Source organism: Monopterus albus, unplaced genomic scaffold (genome assembly GCF_001952655.1).
Source record: "Monopterus albus unplaced genomic scaffold, M_albus_1.0 scaffold93.1, whole genome shotgun sequence".
Taxonomy (NCBI): domain Eukaryota; kingdom Metazoa; phylum Chordata; class Actinopteri; order Synbranchiformes; family Synbranchidae; genus Monopterus; species Monopterus albus.
Window position 1 is genome coordinate 1,682,083 of NW_018127973.1, and position 23,183 is coordinate 1,705,265.

At 37.8% G+C, this 23,183-nt stretch overlaps 2 protein-coding genes across 2 annotated transcripts; both read left to right on the plus strand.

The window, feature by feature from the left end:
- Positions 1-2,344: 2,344 nt before the first annotated feature.
- On the plus strand, positions 2,345-12,560 carry colec10 (collectin sub-family member 10 (C-type lectin)). The gene is made up of 7 exons (XM_020608443.1): positions 2,345-2,459; positions 4,619-4,690; positions 8,454-8,525; positions 10,227-10,280; positions 10,807-10,902; positions 11,310-11,521; positions 12,309-12,560. The coding sequence occupies exons 1-7, from the start codon at positions 2,345-2,347 to the stop codon at positions 12,558-12,560; spliced, it is 873 nt and encodes a 290-aa protein (XP_020464099.1).
- A 2,128-nt stretch (positions 12,561-14,688) lies between these two features.
- Positions 14,689-21,755, plus strand: mal2 (mal, T cell differentiation protein 2). Its single transcript, XM_020608377.1, has 4 exons — positions 14,689-15,003; positions 16,775-16,945; positions 19,237-19,437; positions 20,173-21,755. Exons 1-4 carry the CDS (start codon positions 14,887-14,889, stop codon positions 20,248-20,250), a joined length of 567 nt encoding a protein of 188 aa, XP_020464033.1. The 5' UTR covers positions 14,689-14,886; the 3' UTR covers positions 20,251-21,755.
- Positions 21,756-23,183: the final 1,428 nt, after the last annotated feature.

Here is a 23,183-nt window from a genome sequence, read left to right on the forward strand (position 1 = left end):
TTTGGATGTGTTTGGTGTTTTCAGCCACAGCAGGCAGCTGTTTTCAGTAAAAAGGCTATTTTGAATTAGTGGAGACCTAAATAAATTGGGAAGGAGAGTGAAAATTGGACTTACACTCATCAGATGGACACAGGCAGCTTCAAACAATGCCAGTATTGCACCCCACTTGCTGAATGTATGATTGTTCCCTAACAAATTGTCAGAAAAATTGGCTTCATATATATGCCAGTAATTTAGTACTTGTTTAGAGAGCTTTGATGCTAACATGCTTTATTTATATAATATGTTATACTTATATGCTATTTTCATTTTTATTTATTTGTTTTACCATGTTTAGAATTGTGTTTATTTTTAGGGTCAATCTAGTGCTGCAATCCAGCTCAATCAACTGTCACAGTCACTTACAGTAAAAAGACCCCTTTGTTTTCATTCCTCTAAGGGTCGTTGCAGCTGATAATAACAGCTGATAATAATTGTGTACTTCCATATACTGTAATACCATGAAACAGTGATATTGTCTGAGACTGGTTATCATACCGTGAAAATCTCATACAATTGCAACCCTAGGTTGCACCAGTTGAGATAAGCAGAAACATGTGCTGTAATTTCTTAGCCAATACTGGGTGTATTTGACAGATTTCTGTCAGTAAATATAAATATCATTACAACAGGCCAACTACAATAAAAGTAACGAAGCATCTACTCAAAGTGGCTGCCTTTCAAGGTGATGAATAGCCAACTGAATCCCTCACGGAACACAAATTTATGTGTGATTAAGATGAATCTTTTTTTTTTCAACTAATGGTCTCCCCGCTTAATGGCTCCTCCCTGTACCTCAAAGAACTGGGTGCACTAATGCCCCTGATGACTCGTTCTACTGATGGACAGCTTAAGACGTTCCAGAAAGTAGAACATTTGAATAAGAAAATCCCTCTTTGTGCCGAAACACGTGGCTCTGACCACACTCTTGTCCTTTCCTCTTTGGTCCTTGCTCTGTCTCGTAGCTTTTTGTCTTCTTCTCTAGTTCGCATTCTTTCATTATATGTTTGCTTCTTTTCCACTTTTCTAAAACCCAACCTCTTTTCTCTCGGTCCCCTCAAGACCTCCAAACCCTCGAATCCTCAGTGACAAAGCATAAAATGCAACTATATAATAATCTGTGCATGCTGCACTGTTGTTCTTGTATATACCCACTTTTTGTGTCATGTGCCTTTTGTGGGCTTCGCATGTCTTTGGTTTGTGCATGTACATGTGCACAAACAATGTGCATTTATGTTTGTGTGTGTGCATAAACCTCTTCATCCAAATGATTAGTGATATGGGAGGAAGAGTAAACAACAAGAGAAGCAGGAGAAGAGAGGAAAACATTTGCAGGCCCAGAGGTGCTACTCCCTTGTTGCTGATCAAGCCCCAGTTATTAACCTAAATATTTAGATCATTTTCCTGTTGATTCATCTGACATTTCGGTATCGGCTACTTCATTGTTATCCAGACTATATGTAGTGTAATATCTTAAATTGTGCAAATTGTACTTTAACAAACTATTTATTTCAACTGATGCCATCTACCTTTTCTCACTTTAACCTCTAGAGTCCTGAGCTTTGGAAACCCAAGCTGTGCGGTCCTCATATGAGGACGCAGGGACTCTAGAGGTTAATGATTTCCATTGTATTAACAGCTTTCATTCTACACCGAGTTTCCAAAAAGAGAGAAGGCCTGTGATGCAAAAAAGGATTGTTAACCAAATTAACTTTCTATAAATTAGAAGCATGGTTAGAGGTTTTGTTATATTGATGAATTATATCAAGTAAAGTAAAGGATTAATGGTGTCATGTCTACATGTCCTGTCTAAAAATATATATTTCAAATAACAGCTACAGTTCTGTGGCAATGTACCATCTAAACAAACAATCAAGTTGGCAAACTGAAAGCAAATGCTTCCACCATGTTTACTCTACACAACTAAAACTTCAGACGGGTTCTCTACAAGCAAAGTTACAGCAATATTTTATAAAGTGCATTTCTAAATAAACCTCGTGTCAAATTCCAAGGGACAAGCCACTCAGAGGAATGCAATACTCTGTTAAGTGTTGTTTGACATTATGACAAGTAACTGATAAGACTCTATAAACAAGTGTGTGTGTTCTATAAACAGCAGTGCAGTGTTGTATGTTTGCTCATTAGTGGAGCAATGATCCTCTGGTCCTACAGTTCAAACAATCAGTAGTGGCATACTAGCACACGAGGAACATTGCACAGCCAATGTGTTGGTGCTAGCAACTACCTGCTACAGCAAACCTAAAGTCTGGGATCTTAGACACTGGCCAGTGATGAATGGGAGATGATGGCAAGAAGGTGCAGCAAAGAACTGTTGGTGCTCTGTGTGTTCATGGCTGCGTTCAGCTGCATTGCTGCATCTCCAGACGTCTGCACCAGTTCCTTCCTGCCTGGAGCTAAAGGTAACATGGATTCTCAGGTTCTTGCAATCTTTGCTATTTTTTGTTTATACTGTTGGAGAGCATGCATGCTAAGTTTATGAACTCACTGTGTAAAAGTGAAAAAAAAGTCCTTACAATTTACAGTATATGTCAAACAAAAAAGGTCTGAGAGGAAAACTGTAAGGAAGCACCTCTAATGCTTCAGGGTTTAGAGAGCTGATTACAGCAGTAGCAGCATGTAATGGGTATTAGTTTCTTACTTAGCAGTCTTCTACCCCAAGGTCTTTTGGAAGGAACACTCCCACCGTGTGTGTTTTCACTTTATGACATCCAGTAGCTTGTTCTCCTGCTGATTCAGACAGGCAGACCTAATAAAATACAGTTAAGTGAAGCTCAGTTTTTCAGCTCCATTCGCGCTACTGAAAACATGGCTTTCAGGTCTGGATTAAAAGAACATTAGGGAGCTGTTACTTCAGAAACTTACATGCAGAAACTGAGATGGGAGGTCTGTCGGGTAAACAAGAAAAACCAAAGGTCAATGTGATGAAAACCAGCCTTTAACAGGAAATTTATAGAAGGTGCATATCAGTTTGGCTCTCTTAGGGCAGATATTTTACAATAGTAAAACTGAACTGTAAAGTCGGTGGTGGTGTGGGTAGAAAGTTAGACAAGTCAGCACTAACATCACATACACTCCCTAGGAAGTGTGTGTACAGTATGAACCACTTGGACATTTTGTTAACTTTCCAGTGAGTTTTTTGTACTAATAAGAAACAATGCCTTGTTGTGACCTTGTGTATTTAGACAGCAGCCACTGAACTGAAGTGATTATTTGTACAAGACTCATCATAGACACTACTGACCAAAGTCGGTCTCTGAGTGTGTGCATGGCCACATATCTGAGTGGGTGTCAGATGTGCTGTTTTCTGTTTCATACTCCAAAAATGTCCACACAACCTATTTAAATAAACATTCTTTTATTGCATTTACTGGTACATTGACTTCAACATTTTAAAATAGATTTGTTTTAAAAAATTTTTTTAGTTTTTTTCATTGAGAAGTACAAATGTAGGACACTGTGGGTCAGAACACTTTGGTACAATGTGTTTAAATTTTAGATGAGCTTCTCCTTCAAATCAAATTCTTGCAGACCATACAGTCTTCTTTGCAGGTGGGTAGGATCAAATACTGCAGACAGAAATTTGTGAAGTGAACACAAGTGATGAGCAGTGTGAGGGATTTGTCTTGTATTTGTCTGCAGTACAGAGTCGGTTTTACTCAGTTATGGCAGACTGATCATACTGCACTGCAAGAATATACTTAACTTGGGAAATCTCTGTGTGCTGTGACACCGTAACCACACAAGTGAAGCATATTAGCAAATATACTGCACATAGTGTCACTTTAGTAGACCACAAAAGGAAAACATTTTGCAGAGTCACATAAAAATGCAATGATTTAGGTTACTTGAAATGTCTACACAGTCTGCAGAATTTAATAATCATTTTTCCTAAGTACTTCTCCAGGCTAGAGGGAGTTTGTTAGTCCTTCATTTCAAAGGCCAACGCTTAACAAGACATAAATTGCTGTTGGCATCAACAACAGGGGCAAAATTACAACTCTAACAGACACTCATTAAACATTAAAGCTGCTTGATTGTTTGAGGTCTTTAGACCCACCAGAGATATTTCTTCCACACCTCATTTGTGCTTTCAACTCTGCAAAGTATGAGTCATTAATATGTTTATGGAGCTGGTGCTTTTGAAAATGACACTGTCTTGATTGAGCATATATTGAAAAGGAATATGAAGAAACCTATGTTTATAAGCATCCACTTTTGATTCAGTCTTAGCCTCACAGTAGGACTTGCACCCAAACCCACAACTGGGCCTGCACTGGAACTCCTACGCAAACACTCACTGACCAAAGTACTGTGCTGTGTAGGTCTTAGCCAACTGACAGTTTTGATAATGTATCATTATCCTGTGACGGCTTTGATATTCCATGGGAATATACAGAAACACTGCCATACTGGAAAAGTAAGCCAGCTCTACACACTGCTGCGTACACTCAGTTACTAGCATGTCTCTGACAGGTCCTTTCTAAATTTAACTGTGCACAAAACATAATGGGAAACATGCTTTCTGTTTGCATATTACAGTCTTTCCTTCTTAATTCAGGAGATCTAGGTGAGGCTGGAGATGAGGGAGATCAAGGGAAACTGGGGAAGAATGGACCACCAGGATTTCCAGGTATCTAACGTCCATCTATTTATTACTATAGCATACAGCACTGCAGTCTTGTAACATTATAGGACTCACAATGGACAGTAAAAAGAAGGAATGAAACCAGTGAGACAAACCCAGGGACAGTATTTCCATGTATTCTTGTTCCTCATTCAAAGCTGGTGCCCACATTACCTGTAATGCAATTCAACCACCAACAGTTTGGTGGGAAATAAGGCTGGATAATGCTAGTTGTGGCTAATGTAGCCTGCTGGAGCCATTGGCCTCAAGCAGAAATGAGGAGTGGGTTAGTGACATTTGTTACCCCCAGAAGCTTAATTCAGCACTCCCAAATTGATGCAAACATGTTGTCTTCAGGCTACAAGTTTATAAAGAGACTTTGATCTGTGAAGTTCTTGTCATTATAATCCAAATAAAATCCAGTGTGGTTTGTTAGCAGATTGCAGTTGAAGATTGTGCAGTAATAGCATACTCACAGTGACTCTTTTAATGGCACCCACACGAGTTGGATAACCTTGAGTCAAGGTAGAATCAGACAACTTGAATATTGCTCAAATAAGGGGAAAAAAACATGAAACCAAAAGTATGCGGCCCACAATTAATGGCATTGACCACATATTGGCGACTTTGTCATTTGTACACACTGAGGCAACTGAAGCCTAATGCTCCTTCAAAACCCTACTGTTTTTCCAAATAACTAATTTTATTTTGGAGCACTCTAAGCCTAACAAATGGTCTTTTCTCCCTGAATGCTCTTTTATTCTTAAAATGGGGAGTTACCTGCTGATGCAGTGAGAGAATTCACATCCTTTTAAGCATAGTTTAAGAATAACACTATCTGAACATGATAGAATTCTGTGATCCAGTTTTACCCCAGAAAATCTTTGAAAAAAAGTTCCTTTGGTTGGAATTTGATGAAATAGTCTCATTGGCCATTCTAAAATCTTTTAAATGAACTTTAAAAATCCATAACAAGTTGTGTGTTTTTAAGCTTACTACTACACACTATACAAAAATAGCACTTACAAATCACTTCCCAGTTAAAAATACTCTTCATTTTGAATAAATGTAAATGTAACACAAAAATCCTCACATTTGGTTTCGTCCTTAACATGTTTTCCAGCAGATCCAGATTCCAGATCTACATGTACACTCACTAAACTCAGAAACATATAATACAGTACAATAACAGAACACACACACACACACACACACACACACACACAGGTTCTGGCTGCCCTCTTGTTCTCTGCAGATGTTTGTTTAATTTAATAACTTCACACAGAGGACCTCACACACATGGAGTATGTGCACACCCTTTATAACAATAGACAGTTCTCTCATCAGCCTGTGTGAGATGGGAGACAAATAAAATGCCAGTATTTGTTTGAAAATCATTTCAGAAAGTATGTGAACCGTTTTCAGCTGTTCAGCAGATATTCATATAAGTGTCTATAACTGCTGCAGGTTTTTGTGTGCATGTTTGATTGCAGGTTCCTATGAAAACTTTGTAATGTACGTCAGCAGCTGAACAGATGACACATGTATTCCCTGTATTAATTTAGATACTAATGAAGCCTATGTACAACAAATGGAAAATGTGGCTCAAGGACTCTAATTCATGTGACAGGTCTCTTTTTCCAAACTTCACAAAAAACTAAAAAGCAGAAATACTGGTATTTATATTTGGTCATTATGACTGAGCAGACAGTCAGGCTGCTTAATGTTTTAATCTCCTGTATTTTTGTTATAGCCTTTGAAAAGTGTAATCTGGTGAGACCAGTGTGAACATTTTCAAAATTGCTTAAGCTTGTTTACAACAACTCCGTAGTTAGAAAAAAAGGCTTTCATATCTTTTATTCTCCAGCAGCTGGAGAATCCAGACGTTAAACCAGTTGGAGGGGTTGGTCATTATAAAGAGCAACTGCAGTGATAGCAAGGACTGTTATGTGGACGTTTATGTAGACGGTTTAACTGGCAAGCATAAGCACTGAGAAAACAACATCAATCAACTTTTATAGACAGAAGGAGAAACAAGAGACCAACAGATTACATTTCTTGATATGGCAAAAAACAAACACCTACAATCACTGTTCTAAATCAGTTCTCAGGTCAGTGTTGACAAAATATTTACTTTGTGACTGCGCTTCTCAGGTATTCATATAAAATTGTGCAGAAATTGCATACAGATTAGAGTGAAATGGAGGAGTTTCCTAAAGACCAGAGCTTTACAGAGTACGGACCTCACACAATCCACAAAACTTCACAACTTCCTCACTAAGCAAGTAGAATCAAGTAGAAAATCAACATGAGAAAGAAGAAAATGGGAAATAATAGTGAATTGCTGGCTGTGTGTGTACATGGCAAATCCCTCTAAGAGGAATAGGCCTCCTCAGTGCGTCACTTAGTATTTCAAATGCCATCAATTTTCAGTTGAATAGTTTCCTGAGGAAATACTCATTCAAGTGTTGGCAGAGCGCCTCAGTCTGCTCTGTAGTTTTCCCACACACTTCTGTAAAGGCCTAACCCCAGTCCTTACCCTTGCTTTAACCTAAACCATATAAACAAATCTTAGCTCTCAAAAAGCCTTCTGAAGGTGTGTCGGAAAGTGGAGGACTGGAAAAAATGTCCTCGCTTCCATGGTATAAAACTCAAACTGGCCTTTACTCTCTTGGCCATACACACACGCACAACACTGAAATGCACACAGTACCTCTCTCACTCACTCTGATACAGTATATAATCACCATCATACACGTTCGCGGTAATATCCAAGAATATGGGGTTTGTCTAAGTCACTGTAACTTCATAGTAAAGCAGCCAGACAAATCACAGTAATCAGAAATGGACTGTCATCCCATTCGTCAGCACATTTACTTGTGTATTATTGACTGACTACATGGAACAGTATTAGAATACTGTAATGTGTTATGTATGTAAATGGTGTGTGTGTATACTATACACACATATATGTATATATAATACTTAATTATATATATTATATGTGTGTATATCTACTGTATGTACTGTATATGTGTATATGCTGTAGATGTATGTGTACTGTGTATATGTATATTGTGGATACTACATATAGTATTGTATGGTATGGTATTGTAATCCTAGTAGGACAGTGATGGAGAGTAGAAAGGTACTTAGCATGCTACATTATGTCTTCTGATGTTTCATGCCATCATAACAACCTGTTGTGTCTCGTTGCTTTTCTCCCTCTATCCACTAACCCCAACCGTTTGAGGCAGAAGGCCGCCCACCAAGAGCCGGGGTCTGTTGGAGATTTCTTCCGTTAAAGGGAGTTTTTCCTCCCCCCTGTCACCAAGTGCTTGCTCAAGGGGAATTTGTTGGGTTTTCCTTATAATAGTGTAAGGTCTAGACTCGACTATGTAAAGTGCTCTGAGACAATTGATGTTGTTGGCATTATATAAATAAATTGAATTGAATTGAATCCATTAAATCTAAATGATCGATACAGATGCTTATAAAAACTCCTCAAAGCTTTTTCAGTCTACCATAACATTGTTGATTACACCCTCTGTACAGATATCAGAGTAACTGAAAATATACAGCAGACTTTCTTATTCCAAAAAAATAAGGGATCTTTATGATGTTATGGCTCTTTACATAATTTTTCCAGGTATACTGTATACACTGTTGGATAAAAAGAAGTCCATTTGTTTTCTTGTGATGGCTGTCATGTCCCAAATACCTCCAGTCTTCTCCATTCATTCTTCCTCCTCTCTTTTTTTTTCCTCAGGAGTGTCAGGAGAGGCAGGGCTTAAAGGAGAAGTGGGCAACACGGGGAAGAGGGGACCTAATGGAGACAAAGGTATAACAAAAAAGTCTTTTTAATCTTACGTTCATGGTTCTATGGTTTTAACACTGTCTGTCTTTCCGTCTTTGACCTTCTGTCTCTCTAATATATTTGCCTTATCCACATAACCCTATACTGTAATGTAAAAACAAGGCCATATTGATTTTCATTAATTTTCCTAATAAAAATACATTGCACACAATAACATATACAGTAACCAAGCAAGAGAGTGCAGCAAGAGGAAAGGTTCTCGTTTATTTTCCAAAAGTGAGAAAGTCTGGTGGTCTTTATAACTATCATGTGTATAGATGTGTCTCTGTTCCAGGAACAGTTTTCACTATGCAGAAAAGAGCCCAGTGTTGTTAACATCAAGCTACAAATATGGCAAAAAATGTAACTGTGTTCACTGTGGACCTTAACGATTTTATTACTGCCTAAAAGAAGCATTCCCTGAATGTCTCCTCAGTTTGGACTACTGACGAATAAGCATTCTTAAAAACATTAAAATTAGCAAAATAGACATTTCTGCACAAATCAGTCAACTTAATGAGTCCCAAGACTAATACACACAAGGAGGGCTGGTTCAAGCCAGTTGTGTTTTGTTTAAAAAGTCTGTACTTTCCTGTTCCTGTTATCACATCCAAAGATAGAGGAAAACATAATCATACGATATGATGTCAGCCAGTCGCCTTGCCCAGGGAGGATAATTTCATTCTTTACTTTAAGTGCTCACTTTTCTCAGTATTCATTATGGTTAATACGCTTACAGGAAAGTGGCTGTGGCCATTTGAGGCAAAGAAGTGAGGTCACAGGTTTGGATTTTCCTTGATCCTGAGTGCCTGCAGCTCATAAAACACCTGGAAAAAGGCTTGTTTGTTGGGCAATGTTGGCTGCAGCAGAATTACAAACAAAGTAATGTCTACATTAGAAAATCAGTTAGCATTTAAGATACATAGAAGAAGATGATGATGATACAGAAGAAGGTAATATTGTTTGAGGTATTACACTGTATGCTCCCTGATAGCGTCATATATGCTGTAATATCGGTATCCTGGCAATAGGTCAAAATGTTGTCAGAAATGTTTACTTTTCACATATTTATTAATGTTTTCACTTTTTTTTCGGTGTAACAAATCACAAAAATAACTCAGCTGGTGAAATTGTACAAGTATTGTGTATCACTGTTGTGGCTCTTCCTCATAGAACACAAGCCTATTGTGATGTTTGTACTGTAGTCCACTTCCCCAAAATCTGCAACTGCCACTCAGGTTAATTTCCACAATAAAGCTTAAGAATAAGTCCATATATGTTGAGAAAGAGCTGGTTTACATTTACACACAAATGTTACAATTTACCCACATTTCTATATGTCAGACGTGTGTGGCCATTTTGAAATCTATTTGGAACAAAGTGCAGGTTCAGGTTATAACACCGTAAAAACACCGTAAACCTTGACCTGAGTAAATTTAAACCTGTGTGTGTGCTGTCATGCTAAAAAACGTTTTATGTGTGATACAGCCACCTAGTGGTCATCTTTTGTAAATACAGCACAACATCATTAGTAGGAGAAGAAACTGTCAAGAAGTTGAACTATTGGTGGTCAGGAATCACACTGTTATTAATTTATATTGTAAGCAATTTAAAATAAGAAAACCGAATCACAGGATCACAGATGTTTTTATTCTAACAACTTTCTGTGATATTTCTCCTCTGGAGGCAACAAAGGCGATACAGGTTTGGATGGTCCTTCTGGTTTTAAAGGCAAACCAGGTGAGTAAGTTCACAGTGCATTGCTTGTTTTCAATATAGCCCTATTCTGTTCCTAACAGACTGACATCATGTTGTTACAGCAAATTTACATTTAACAAGTAAAAGAGCTGGACAGAAAATGCTTATATAAAACTATATTCTTTTGAGACCTATAAAGTTACTCTAGACTCTTTCTGTACTGCTTCAGTACAGTAGAGCAGTGTTAAATACAAGCATAAAAAGATGATGGCTGCAGTAGTGTTGGCTGATACCTGTGACCAAACCCATCATTAACAGCATAAAACCTACAACCAATATTTAAACTGTGATGACTTTACGTGTACTTGTTTGAATACTTTCTGCCACTTAAAATTGGGGAACTATATACAGTATGAGAGGAGCTACAAAGTCTGATGGCAGATGTACAGTAAAAGTCACCCACATACAACTAAGCCAGAAAAGAAGAGAACACAGTGATGCAGTGCAGGAAGGAGATTCTGTGTGGTTAAATCCTGTGTGCACTGAAATCCTGTGCTTACCCTCATAGGCACTACATGTGACTGTGGCAGGTACAGGAAGGTGGTTGGACAGTTGGATGTCAGTACAGGCAAGCTGAAGAACGCTGTCAAGTTTGTGAAAAATGGTGAGTCTATAACATCTCTTATGTTGGAAAACTGATTTGCCTTTTGTTCATTTGTAAGAATTACTTCCAATATTTAGGTTTCTGGGCGGGTGCTAAATTCATACATTCTATTTCCATTTCTTGCTCTTTTCTGGTTATTTCATATGTGCTAAGAATAGTGAAGTTGCCACACTGAAGGTAGCGCTCATTTTGTTTTATAAAGCCCCATAAATCACGTGGCGGACAGGTTTATACTAGTATAACAGCTCTCAGTTTGACATACTAAAGACAAAAATTAATACTACACTGCGGTCCACTGACTTCTAATTTGTTGTTCTTTGTAAAGAAAAACACAGCTAATTACCACAGCAAACACTGAACTTACATAACTCCAAATAACCTTTAACTCTTAACCCTGTTTTGTGCAGTCATCTTGGGGCTGAAGGAAACAGAAGATGGCTATTACCTGCTAGTGAAGGAGCCCAAGAGGTTCAGAGAGGCTTCAATGAACTGCAAACTAAAAGGAGGCACCCTGGCCATGCCAAAAAGCAGAAACGCCAACCGCCTCATGGCAGACTATGTCAGTCAGGCAGGACTGACAAGAATCTATATAGGAGTGCAGGCTCAAAACCAAGACACAGTAAGTGGTCTTAAGCACAACATAATGCACACACTGCAGCAGGTGGAGTGTCTGATTTTGGTCTTAAAGTAGAAACATATCAGCTTTGCACACCCTCATGTGGATACAGATGAGAAATGTGCATGCGTTCCTACTCATTCTTCAAATGTCCCTGTCTACAAGCTGTTTTCCAAGCATTACGATGCATAGTTGAGACTTTTTGTTGTCTGCATGGACACATTTTTTAAAAACATTTTTATTATGTTAAGTTATATGTACAGCACAACTAGAGGAACAATATAAACAGAACAACACTCAGTGGAAATACTAGGGAAAGCATGAATGAAGAATGAACACAAAAAACAAGGAGAACAAATTAGAGCTATATAAAGAGCAACAGAACACAGGACATAAACTATATGGCAGAGGAAGAAGAAAAAGAAAGAAAAAAACCATCATGGCCTGTATGTGGACATCCACATGGGTCATCGCATATGTGACCTAGGAAGATGATGAAAATTTAGGTCACTGGACATGTAGATGAGGTGAAGCTTCATGAGCGTGCATAGCAACAAGTGAAAAAACCCATAACAAAATACAGTATTAACCTACCATTATACAAGATGAATCAAGGTTTTTAGCAGATTTTATTTCTTCTTATGATCAGGGATTTAGGATCATACTACACAGGATGCCAATACAGAGTTAAACTAGTGGGGAAAAAAACTCTTTTTTGACACTGATTTCACAATAGACGAGTATCTAGGACCAAATCATAATTATTTTTCTCCCGTGTTCTTGTCATCAGAATGGAACAAGTGGTTATGTTTATGTGGACTCCAGCCCCCTGCAGGGATTTGCAGCCTGGAGTCAAGAGGACGAGCTAGATTCCACATTATCTCCCACCACAAACTCCAGTTGTGTGGAGCTGCTCAGCACTGGAACATGGGGTCATGTGGAGTGTAACGCCACCATGTTCTTCATCTGTGAGTTTCCAAAGAGCAAGAGAAGAAGAGGAGGAGGAGGAGACAGAGGAACATCTTCTCCTGCACCATTATGAGTCAATGAAACTTGCATGTAAAAGTACATACATTTGTATATACATTTATACTTTTATATACTTCACATATAACCTGCTGTTACTTCCTAATGTATTGTTTTTTTTACAAAATCAAAAGCATTAAAATAAATGCTAAAGTGACATTCAATTCAATTTCAATTCAGTTTTATTTGTATAGCACCAAATCATACTGTAACAAAAGTCTTCTCAGGACACTTTACAAAGACTTTACTATTATTATTATTATAGAGGAAAACTCAACAAATTTCCCTTGAGCAGCACTTGGTGGCAGCAGGGAGGAAAAACTCCCTTTAATGGAAGAAACCTCGGGCAGGGTCTGTCGCAGGGCAGCCTTCTGCCTCCACTGATTGGGGCTAATTAAATAAATGACTTTACTTACATGTTTACAATACTGCATATTAATATTTTGTTCATGCTTTTATCAATAATTATTGATTCAAAGCAAAAAGTATGAATGTACAGTTTTGTAGCTCCTGAATGTTTTCTTCTACTGATTCTTAAATAACCAGAAAAGGGATGGACAAAAGAATTATACATTGACAAATTTTCTATTTTCAGTGGTTTCAAACTCAAACAGTCGCACTGAATACTTCTTATTTATGCAGCAGCAAAGGACAGATTTGTTGAATAAAGCATCAAAATGATAGTAATAATTACTTTTAATGGCCAAGTATGTTACACACACCAGGAATTCTGGTACAGAACCATCAAAATGATAGTAATAATTACTTTTAATGGCCAAGTATGTTACACACACCAGGAATTCTGGTACAGAACCAAGACAGCTATCTGCACTGCTTATTCACACACACACAAACACACACAAATGGTGGTGTTATTCCTGCACTGTGCTGACCTGGCCATCAGAGGCATCTAGGGGTTCAATGTCTCCCCCCAAGAACACTTTGAAATGTGAAGAATGGCAATTCAACCCCCAATGGGATATAGAGTTTTATACAGGTTGCATTAGTTATAACTGCTAGCCACAGTCAATTGAAGTATGCCCAGTGTTCTCACAGACGTTATGTCAACATTTGTTCACCTAACCCAAATCCTGGCTAAACATTAACTGTGGCTTATTCTAAGAAACTGCTCTTACAAATGGATATGACAAAATAGCAATTTTATTTCACCATGTGTTTAAAAAACTGTCTTCAACACTTACTCTCTAACACTTGATGTTGCAGTTTCATGTTTTAGTGCGAATAGTACAGTAAATGTGGTTGAATTGGTTTGGAAATCAACTATCAGCTGTTAGTCCAGCCCTTAACCAATATTTACTTTTAAGAGTCTTTGTTCCTGCATGGTGAAGGTTAACCACTAAATACATGATTTTTTTAAACAATCATTTCTTTTTTAACAGGAGTCAGTAGCTTTGGTTATGACTCAAACTATCTGATTTTCTCAGTACTGAGCTGTGGTGTCTGCTGGTCACACAGTGGGAGTCAAGTAAGATTTCTGCTTCATTTACTGTTGGAGTTACCAAAAGTACAAGATGATTGTGAATGACTGCAGAGTTACCTAGAATTGACATTTTTGGTGTAGAGAGCATAAAAACCATGCAAAAACAGGAGTGAAGAAGTGTGCTGTGCTCTTAGCACATTGCAAACACACCCTATGATTTGCTATAGTACCTTAGCAATGACTGATACACACAGCTCAGAACCATAAAACCAAATTTATTAGCATGTCATAACCATTAACTGACTTTTTTTTTTTATATCAGTACAAGGTGAAATGCATTCAGTTATCATTACTGATAATGGATACTGTATAATTCAAATCTCCTTTTCAGTTGTACTCAGCAACTTCTACCTATGAATGAATTAATAGCTATATTAGTCATCCACATTTTATGGTCTTCATCTTGCCAACAGTTGGAGCTCTACATATAACCTTGATTTCTATAGCTGCTTAAAGACTATACCGTATGATTTCTTGATATGTCTTTGTAGGCCTATTTAAAATTGTGGGGTGAATGTAACTGCATCTGTAATCACCATTTTACATTCCAAATAAAAATTACCAACCAATTCAAACCATGTCAGCTACTGTGTCTTATTTGGTTCCAGTGAGGCTGTACGGGGTTTACAACGTGGACACCGGGGTTTGGAGTTTCCGTGAGGTCTGTGAATGTAGCATCAGTTTCCAGGGAGTGGCCCACGCACCTGTCCGACCTGTTTGGGGGACACATGATTCCAGAGGAATTTCCCCCGCTGTTCACGTTCTTTGTTTCACAGAGACATTTTAGTGGGAGAGAGAGGGTGAGAGGCAGAGGAGAAGGGGGCAGACAGAGAGAAGAGAGATGTCGGAACCAGCCACTAATCCCGCCGCCACCTCCTTCCCAGTGCCAACTATTTCTCTACCTTTAGGTCTGGAAGTATTGAGGACTTACTCTGGAGCCCTTGTCTGTTTAGAAATCGTGAGTATCGTTTTCTTTTAAGGTTATTCATTCATATATTTATCAGTGACCTCGGTGGTGTTGTGGGAGTTTGCTTAACCCGTAGCCAACATGTCTTTATTAATAATTAATGGCGAGTCCAGTTAGACTTTAGTTTTAGACTTGCACTGCGATCTTTAGTGTTTGATAAGTGAACTACACAGGGCCACACGGTGTCAACGCATCGTCATTGTGATTGGCCTAGGCTGGGTTTATTGCTTATGTTTGACAGCCAAAGCAGAGGCAAATGCCACTTTAAGTGATGTTGCCAGGTCTGAAAGCTCAAATCTGAATTGTAGCCCTGTAAACTACCAAATGTGTTATGATCATCTCCTCTCCAGACTTTAATGAGTTCTAGATCACGTGTCAGCTTTATTTTGTCTCTCTTCATGGCCTTAAGCGCCACAAGGTGACTTGCATGATGACTTTACATGCTCTAAGGTTAGGATTATTTGACTACACAGAACAATCTTTTGGTTGCTTTTCATTTCTCCTTAAATTGAACTGGTTCAAGAACAGCAAGTTTTAATATGAACTCATGCTGAATGTGGCTCTAAATTGTCCCGGCTTGTATTAACATTGTGTAGAAACATGGCATTTGTGTTATGAAAAGTTAGTTTGTAAAATACATTTTAAAAAATGCTAGTTTTCATAATAATAGGTAAGATTTAGTACGCATGGTGTTAAAGCGGTTCTAATGTTAGTATATAGCTCTCTAATGCTCTTCACATTTCTACAGATGCTCCAGAATGCAGTTTGTTCCTCACCTTAAGTGGTTAAGGGTTGACCAGAGGAATCTACTAGCATGTTTTTGCTTTTAGGCCACCACACAGGCCTTCAGCTGTGAACAGAATCGTTTAAATGCTGGGTTTTACCTGATGTTAAAGCCATGTTGTGCTTGTCATTAACTATGGTAACTAGTCTATAGGTACTTGCTTTAAAGTTTCATAACACCATATGCTTTAGTACTTTTATCAGTTGTGTTACCTTCACGTTTTACCCCTTGTCCAAAGTAAACTGTGTTGAAGATAACATTTGCTACTCCAATATGTATTCTGTAACCAAACGCAGTGTATTTTATCCATATGGTCTCACAGAATAAAATTTGTATCCTGCTGCCAACTTTAGAAACAGATATACACTAAGAAACCGGTCGGTTTTAGCAGGAGGTGGTATTGATGTATAAGACTGTATAATAAGTGCTATTTTAAAATAAGGCAAATACAGTATAGTGTAGAATTAGTAAAGGCCCAGTCAGATGTGTGTGTTCTAAATTAGATACAGTTTCTTTGACAATGAAATTCAGTGTTAATGCTCTGTTACATTCATTCAGAGCAGGCTGGTTTTAGCACTGTCAGGTATCCATGGCCACATGTTACTACTGCAACATAAAAATGGCCTCAATGAGTTGCATGCAGTGAGGTAAACAGATTTTAAATTTGGGAATCAGAGTGTACTGTTATCTGATTAGGAACAGCATCCATCTTAACCTGAGTTACATGAATCGGTATCCAGTGAGACAAGTACAATAAGCTACACGGTACCAGCATGGAATCTTGATGGTGTGTCATAAACTGTAGCCAAGCCAGTAACTAATCACTGAAACATAGGGGGTTCAAGCAGTCATCTTGTCTGTTCTGTCTTGAGGATAAAGAGACTGAATGTCAGCATATACAGTACAGTACTGTACAGTGTTATTTATACTGCATCTGTCACCAATGTGATTTTTTTGTGTGTGTGTGGATATCCCCAGTTATTTGGTGGCTTAGTATGGATCCTTGTGGCTTCCTCCAATGTGCCCGTACCTCTGCTGCAGGGCTGGGTGATGTTTGTCTCCGTTACCACCTTCTTCCTCTCTTCCGCCTACCTCGCGCTCCTCATCACCGGCCTGGCTGACCGCATCAATACTGATTGGAACTTCTTGGTGAGCTATAGATAAATAGGTTCATCTATCTATCAGTCTATCTACTGAGCTTGAGGTCCTTCCTTCATTTGGAAAATACCAAGTAAAGTACACCCTCTATTTTTTGAGGGAAAGTTGAGTAATATTCAGTCTGCATTTTGGTCTTTGAAATCTGTATTTGAAAAACAGTGTGAGACTTGAAAAGTCGCAGTCTCAAATGAAAAAACAAAACAATTTAAAACAGCAAACAAATGCAGCAGGTTATCAGAACATGCAATCACTGAAATTTAAGATGGTTGTCAGTCTTTGGTAATGCTGTCATAGTAGCAGCTGTTGTTTGGTGCATGAAAGTCAGAGATCTGGTTCAGTGGCAAAACTGCAGGTCAGCCCTATTACAGCTGCACTATTTCAGTTGACCTGCATTAATGTAATACAGTAGTCGAATGTAGTGATGATAGCTTCCTCTTTATATGTTTGTCCATGGGAGAACGGGAATCAAACCGTGGACCTTCCAGTTAGGGGACCGCTGCTCTATATCCTGAGCTACAGCCACCCAAATATCTCTTGATCTTCACTGCCTAAAGATGGTAAAACTAAAACATGAACTTTTCTATCATACATTATTCCTTTAAAATGATTTAAAAAGATTTCTTGTCAGTGTGATTGCAGGCAGAGTGCATCTTCACGATGGCACTTGTAATTTCACACTCACAACTATATGGTACTTACTGAAGTGTGAACACACTTACTGAATAAGAAAATATAAAGAATGCACATACTGTTTGAAGTATTATGTCATTTTTATATTCACAATATCATGTAAAATCTGCGAAGAAATACTTATTTCACATCACATCTGTATAGTGTGTGTCTATTGTAGAGCATCTTAGAGAAGGTTATTGACAGAATCTTGGAGACAGGCCCACTGTATTTGAATTTTTACTCTCTAAGGTAACCATCATACCAATAACTACAATTAAAACAGGTGCTCACTAATATCAAACATAAATGTATGTCTCTTCACTGTGCACTGAGGCAGCTTGTTGATTCATTGACTCATGCATACAAAGCTTTATGTGAGTTGTTTCTGTGATAAGCAGTTAAACTTCCTCGATTTAAAATGACACAATATCTGCTGGCAGCTTTTGTGACCATGTTCTTACTGATGGTGCCAGTCTAGGTGCCAGTGTATACTGCGGTCAAGTTGTTACTATGACAGGCATAAGTGACTGCCTGAATACGCACACATCAGGTGGCCTGAAGGACAATCTAGACCCCGTAGTAGTGGTTCATGAACAGAACCTGAATATGGTCTATCAGAATAGTCCAACAAGCCCATACAACAATGGTGCTTTTGTTCAGCATAATTCAAAGTCAGTGAGGTCAGGATTTATAATGGGAAATATGAATGCATACTTCCACTAGCCTAACTTTGATCATATTGAGCTTAGCTTTCTTTTTGAGATGTGGCACAACATGCTACCCAGGGCATGGGCTGCCATGTCAGCAACACATTTTGGCTGTAGTCTACAAATCACATGTAATATTAATCTAATCTACAAACAGACCAGGTGCTCTGTCTCAGAAATTTGCTTTAAACGGGAATTGTAAATTCAGTGAGCAGATAACATGAACACAGTATTACATGACAGCCTTGTAGTTCTGCTGTGCAGTGCATTTTTAAATCATTTGTCATAAGTAGAAGAAAAAAAAAACTAAACTTTGCCTTTGCCATGCTCTTGTGTTACGCCCTTGTAGAGGACTCTGTGTCAAGGTTGGCCCTTCAGACAGAGCCAGCCCTGCCCCAGGCTCCAGGGCGTGCTCCCAGGAGTAGCCAGGCGTGTGGGGTTGTTTGTTTTCAGCTGGACAATGAATGGCATGGAAGATGAGCTCACGCCAAAGTACAACAAAGACCTGTCTGTAGTCCCGCAGGGCTCACAGAAGAGTCAACACCACAGACTCTCATTAACCTTCTTTACTCTCTGACACACCCTCTGTCTCTGTCCCTCAGTAGCTTTTATCTGTTCCTCTGTCTTTTGATTTTTTTTTGTTTGTTTGTTGGTTTTATCTACCATGTCATGCTTTACAAGTAATATAAAGGCTTCACTATGTCAGAAAGCACAGATAACTGCAGGAATCAGTGCAGTTATTACCTGATAATTGCCCAGTGGAATAAAACTCAAATGTTGTTCATGCTTTCTTCCCAAAACATTTTCCACACTTTGTTTTGGGTAGAGGAATTTAACAGCTGGTCAGCAGGTTTACACTTGAGACCTCAAACTCTTCTAATGCTTTCTGTGTTTTCCCCCCAGGATGTGACGTACCATTTCTTAGCTTTGCTTTTCTACTTTACTGCCTTCGTGTTGGAGGCGGCAACTACAGCAGCGAATGGAGGAGTCTCCATCAAGCCAATGCTTAACAACTCTGACACTCTCTTGCATATAACCAACCCGTGGGGCAATATAGTCACCAACCTGACAGGCAATAAGTACAGTATTAATGTGGCAGCCACGGTAAGTGCTGAATATCTTTTTAAGTATGGAATATTGCATGCAATACACTCATAATTAAGTTAATTATAATTATTAAGGTAAAACTAAAACACCTCTGTTGACACATTTACATATACAAAAAACCTCCCTGCTGACTGAACTTTGATTTTGGTCTTTTTGGCCTTAAAACAGTATGAAAAAAATCCTCTTTGACAAAGACAGTCAGTTATGTTAGGTCATATTTTATGTTGGTGCTGTCCAAAAATGTGTAACTTGTGGAACTCACAAGGTACATTTTCTGTACAGGTGATGTTCAGTTGTCTGTCATGACAAATTTTCACTTATGTAGATGCTTTCACATTCATGGATTGAGCCAGTTTGATTAATGAAATATACTGTATAAGCACAGTAGATGGACATATAGGGCTCTCTCGTTGCATTTGCCTAATTTACTGTTGAAATGTGAATGGTACATAAAACAAAAAGTCAGATAACATAGTTTAATTATACTACTGGTATAATTTCTGTACAAATTTTGATTCCACATACTACATCTCTTTGAAACAATAAGTCAGTCTGACAGAAGAGTTACCATTCTAATTGTAATAAATCATTTTAGCCAATTATTAAGTAAAAAAAATATCAACTATTTGCTGCCGAGAGCCTTAGAAATGTGCCACTCAGTTTGCTTTATTTTAGTTTAAAGCCTTGTTTCCTGACCAACTGGTTGACTGTTATTTACTCTTTGTGTCCCAGATATTTGCATTTATCGTGACATTATTCTACGGCTGCAGTATGGTGATGGGCTTCAGAAGGTGGCGGAAAGCAACATAAACTAATTTTACAGAGGCTTCATAACTTCAGCATGTATTAAAACACCTCAACATTGTCCATAGAGAACAGTGCTGTTCAGCTCAGTTCACTGCAAACCTGATAATTTCCTTATGGAAAACTCTCTGTTAGCAAACATCAAGGATACCGTGGAAAAGTGTAGATGACAATATTTTTGCATCAGTCAAAACATCTGTCAAGGGCTCTGGACAATAATATTTGTACAGCTATTTGTACATTTGTCTATTGAGACATTGAAAGGACTGGTTTCAAGTAGACTTAGGGTGGGCTCTAAAGGATAGCAGTTGTCTAGTCAGTACCATATGAATTTGATTCCTCGGCTGCTTACCAACAATTTCACTGTTCAGCTTATTCATTCATTTGGGAATTTTGGTAAAGTTGTGCATTTTTTGAGGCTATGCAGGGCCGTTTGGTACGATGTAACTAATGCTTCTGACAGGTTTTGTTTTCCCTCCCACTTTGTTCTTCATACAGTTTGGTTTTCCTAAGTCACATCCTCACAGGAGGACATATTTCCAGTTTTCAAAACAAGCTTGTGTTTGCTGCTAATACCGTGTGTTATGCATAACAGAACATTAATGTTTGATTGAATTGTTTTACTGTTCTCCAGTAACCTTGATGCTGAACAGCTGTAAACTCACCCTAGATTTAACATGACATTTTTATGGTGCCATTATTTATATGTCGATATTTGAATTTCAAATTTCTTATTATGATCATTGTGTTAAAGTTTGCATGTGCTGTCTTAGGTGGCTAGCTCCACTGATTTACTAATAAATATAACTTGACTAAGGGCTAATTTAAATTAATTTGTCATTCTGCCGAGTTACTGTAATTTACTCTGTCAAAAAAAAAACACTTTTGTCTTTTAAGTATATGTGTTTAAAGTAATGTCTGACCATTATCATACAGTAACTGTTGATGCATCATTAAATTGTCCAAATCAATAACTGTTTTTCTTACAACATGATTTATTTGTTGTATTTATTGTATGTTTTTTGTATTAGAAGTGTTGGTATTAAAATAGTTTAAATGAACACTGGTTGATTTTGGCACCTGCTGTTGTTGACATTTTAAACTACAGAAATAAAGCATCTGAAGGGGGGAAAAAAGGTGTTTGTGTCATTACAGGGATGCGTTGTTGTCCATCAAAGAGCCTTTTTGATGTCACCCCTATGAGCTGCCAAAGTCAAAACATTTCAAATCCTACACATAGAGGCTTTAAGAAAGCAAAACACTGCAAGTGTACAGTGATATACTAGACTGTAATTGTGTCACAGGCAGCAGCACTTCTTGCAGCTGCTTCCATAGCAGTCATCTGGATCTATTTCACCTGTTTCCAACTTGCACTTCAGTACAGAAAACATTTGTTGCTTGTGTATCGAATCAATTTTGTAACAAGAATGGAGTTAGCATATTCCTATGAATATTGCCATATTTTCTATTCACTGAGATACTTTGCATAAACATTATTTTATCTTCAGGGTGTAATAGGGAATGTGATTCGCCACCAACTAGGGTACTTGCTTGTACTATTTAACCAGGTTTACAGGCTTTTTCAGCAGCATAATATTGTTAGAGATAATAGTATGCTGCAGTACTTCAGTTGCTCTTGTAAACTTTCAATTTGACTTCTAAATAAAAATGTAAATATGTATCATGCAGCAATTTGTAAAAAAAAAATGTGTAAATGTCCTGATGCACTGTAGAGCGGGTACTGCAATAAATTAATATTTTTTGCTCCTGTAATTGTCATTAAGGTCAAAATTATTCAACTCCTTGCAGAGATTTTATATTGTTATTTTTATTTCAGCCACTTGGTGTCTCCCTAAAACTGTCTATTATTTACTCTATCCAATGTTTATACATAAACAGCAGAATTTTAGCATCCAACATTAAATGCTGGTGGCGCAATATCCGTGTACCATCAGCACTTAAGTCAGGCAAAACCCATAGGCAGTGGTGGAAAGTAAATAAGTACATTTACGCAAATATTCTACTTAAGTACAATTTTGAGGTATCTGTATGTGACTATTTTCATTTTCTCTTACTTCATATTTTGACTTCACTACATTTTATTGTACTTTTTACTCCACCACATTTAATGTATAACTTTAATGAGTAGTTACTTTTCATAACCAGATTAATACAAAAAATACAGCATAATTATAAAACCTCAGTGATCTATGGTGGAAAATTCACAAGCTACCTAGCAGTAATTCAAATTAGTATAAGCTAGTTAAACTAGCTCCTTATTTACCACCTGCAACATTAAATGTGATGTGAAATGTGCCATTCTGCTTAATGTGTACATTTACTTTCAGAACATTAAGTATGTTTTGACTCTAATACTTTTATGTAAGTAACATTTTGAATACAGAACATTTACTTGTGACAGAGTATTTTTACACCGTTTTATTGTTACTTTTACTTAAGTAAAGGATCTGAGTATGTCTTCCATCATTGCCCATAGGGCAGGAAACACTTTGTTTAGAGTTGACACAGTAGGCTCATTTCAGTTCATGTAGGCTATATATGCAGCACTTGTTTTGGCGCTGCTTTTGTACAGTATGCCTGAAAAACTGAAAAAGATCAAGCTTCTAATTACCTAGCTTTATTCCTGGTGCGCTCGTTCGTGAACTGCTCACCTGCACCCGCTGACATCATGACGTCAAGTGAAACAGAATAACACCGGACGCATCAAAGCTTCTTTCGCAATAAAAGTACGTTCTAAAATAGTGGGTTGTACTTTGTGTTATGAACATCCTTTTCACGTTTGATTTATTTATTGTTTCAATGATGTAAACACCGTCTTTTGTGTATAGGCTATTGTGAGATGTTAATAGCCTTTTAAAATATCCTATTCGATTAACGCAGTATAACTTCAGCCAAATGCTCATTTTGAGCAAAAAGGT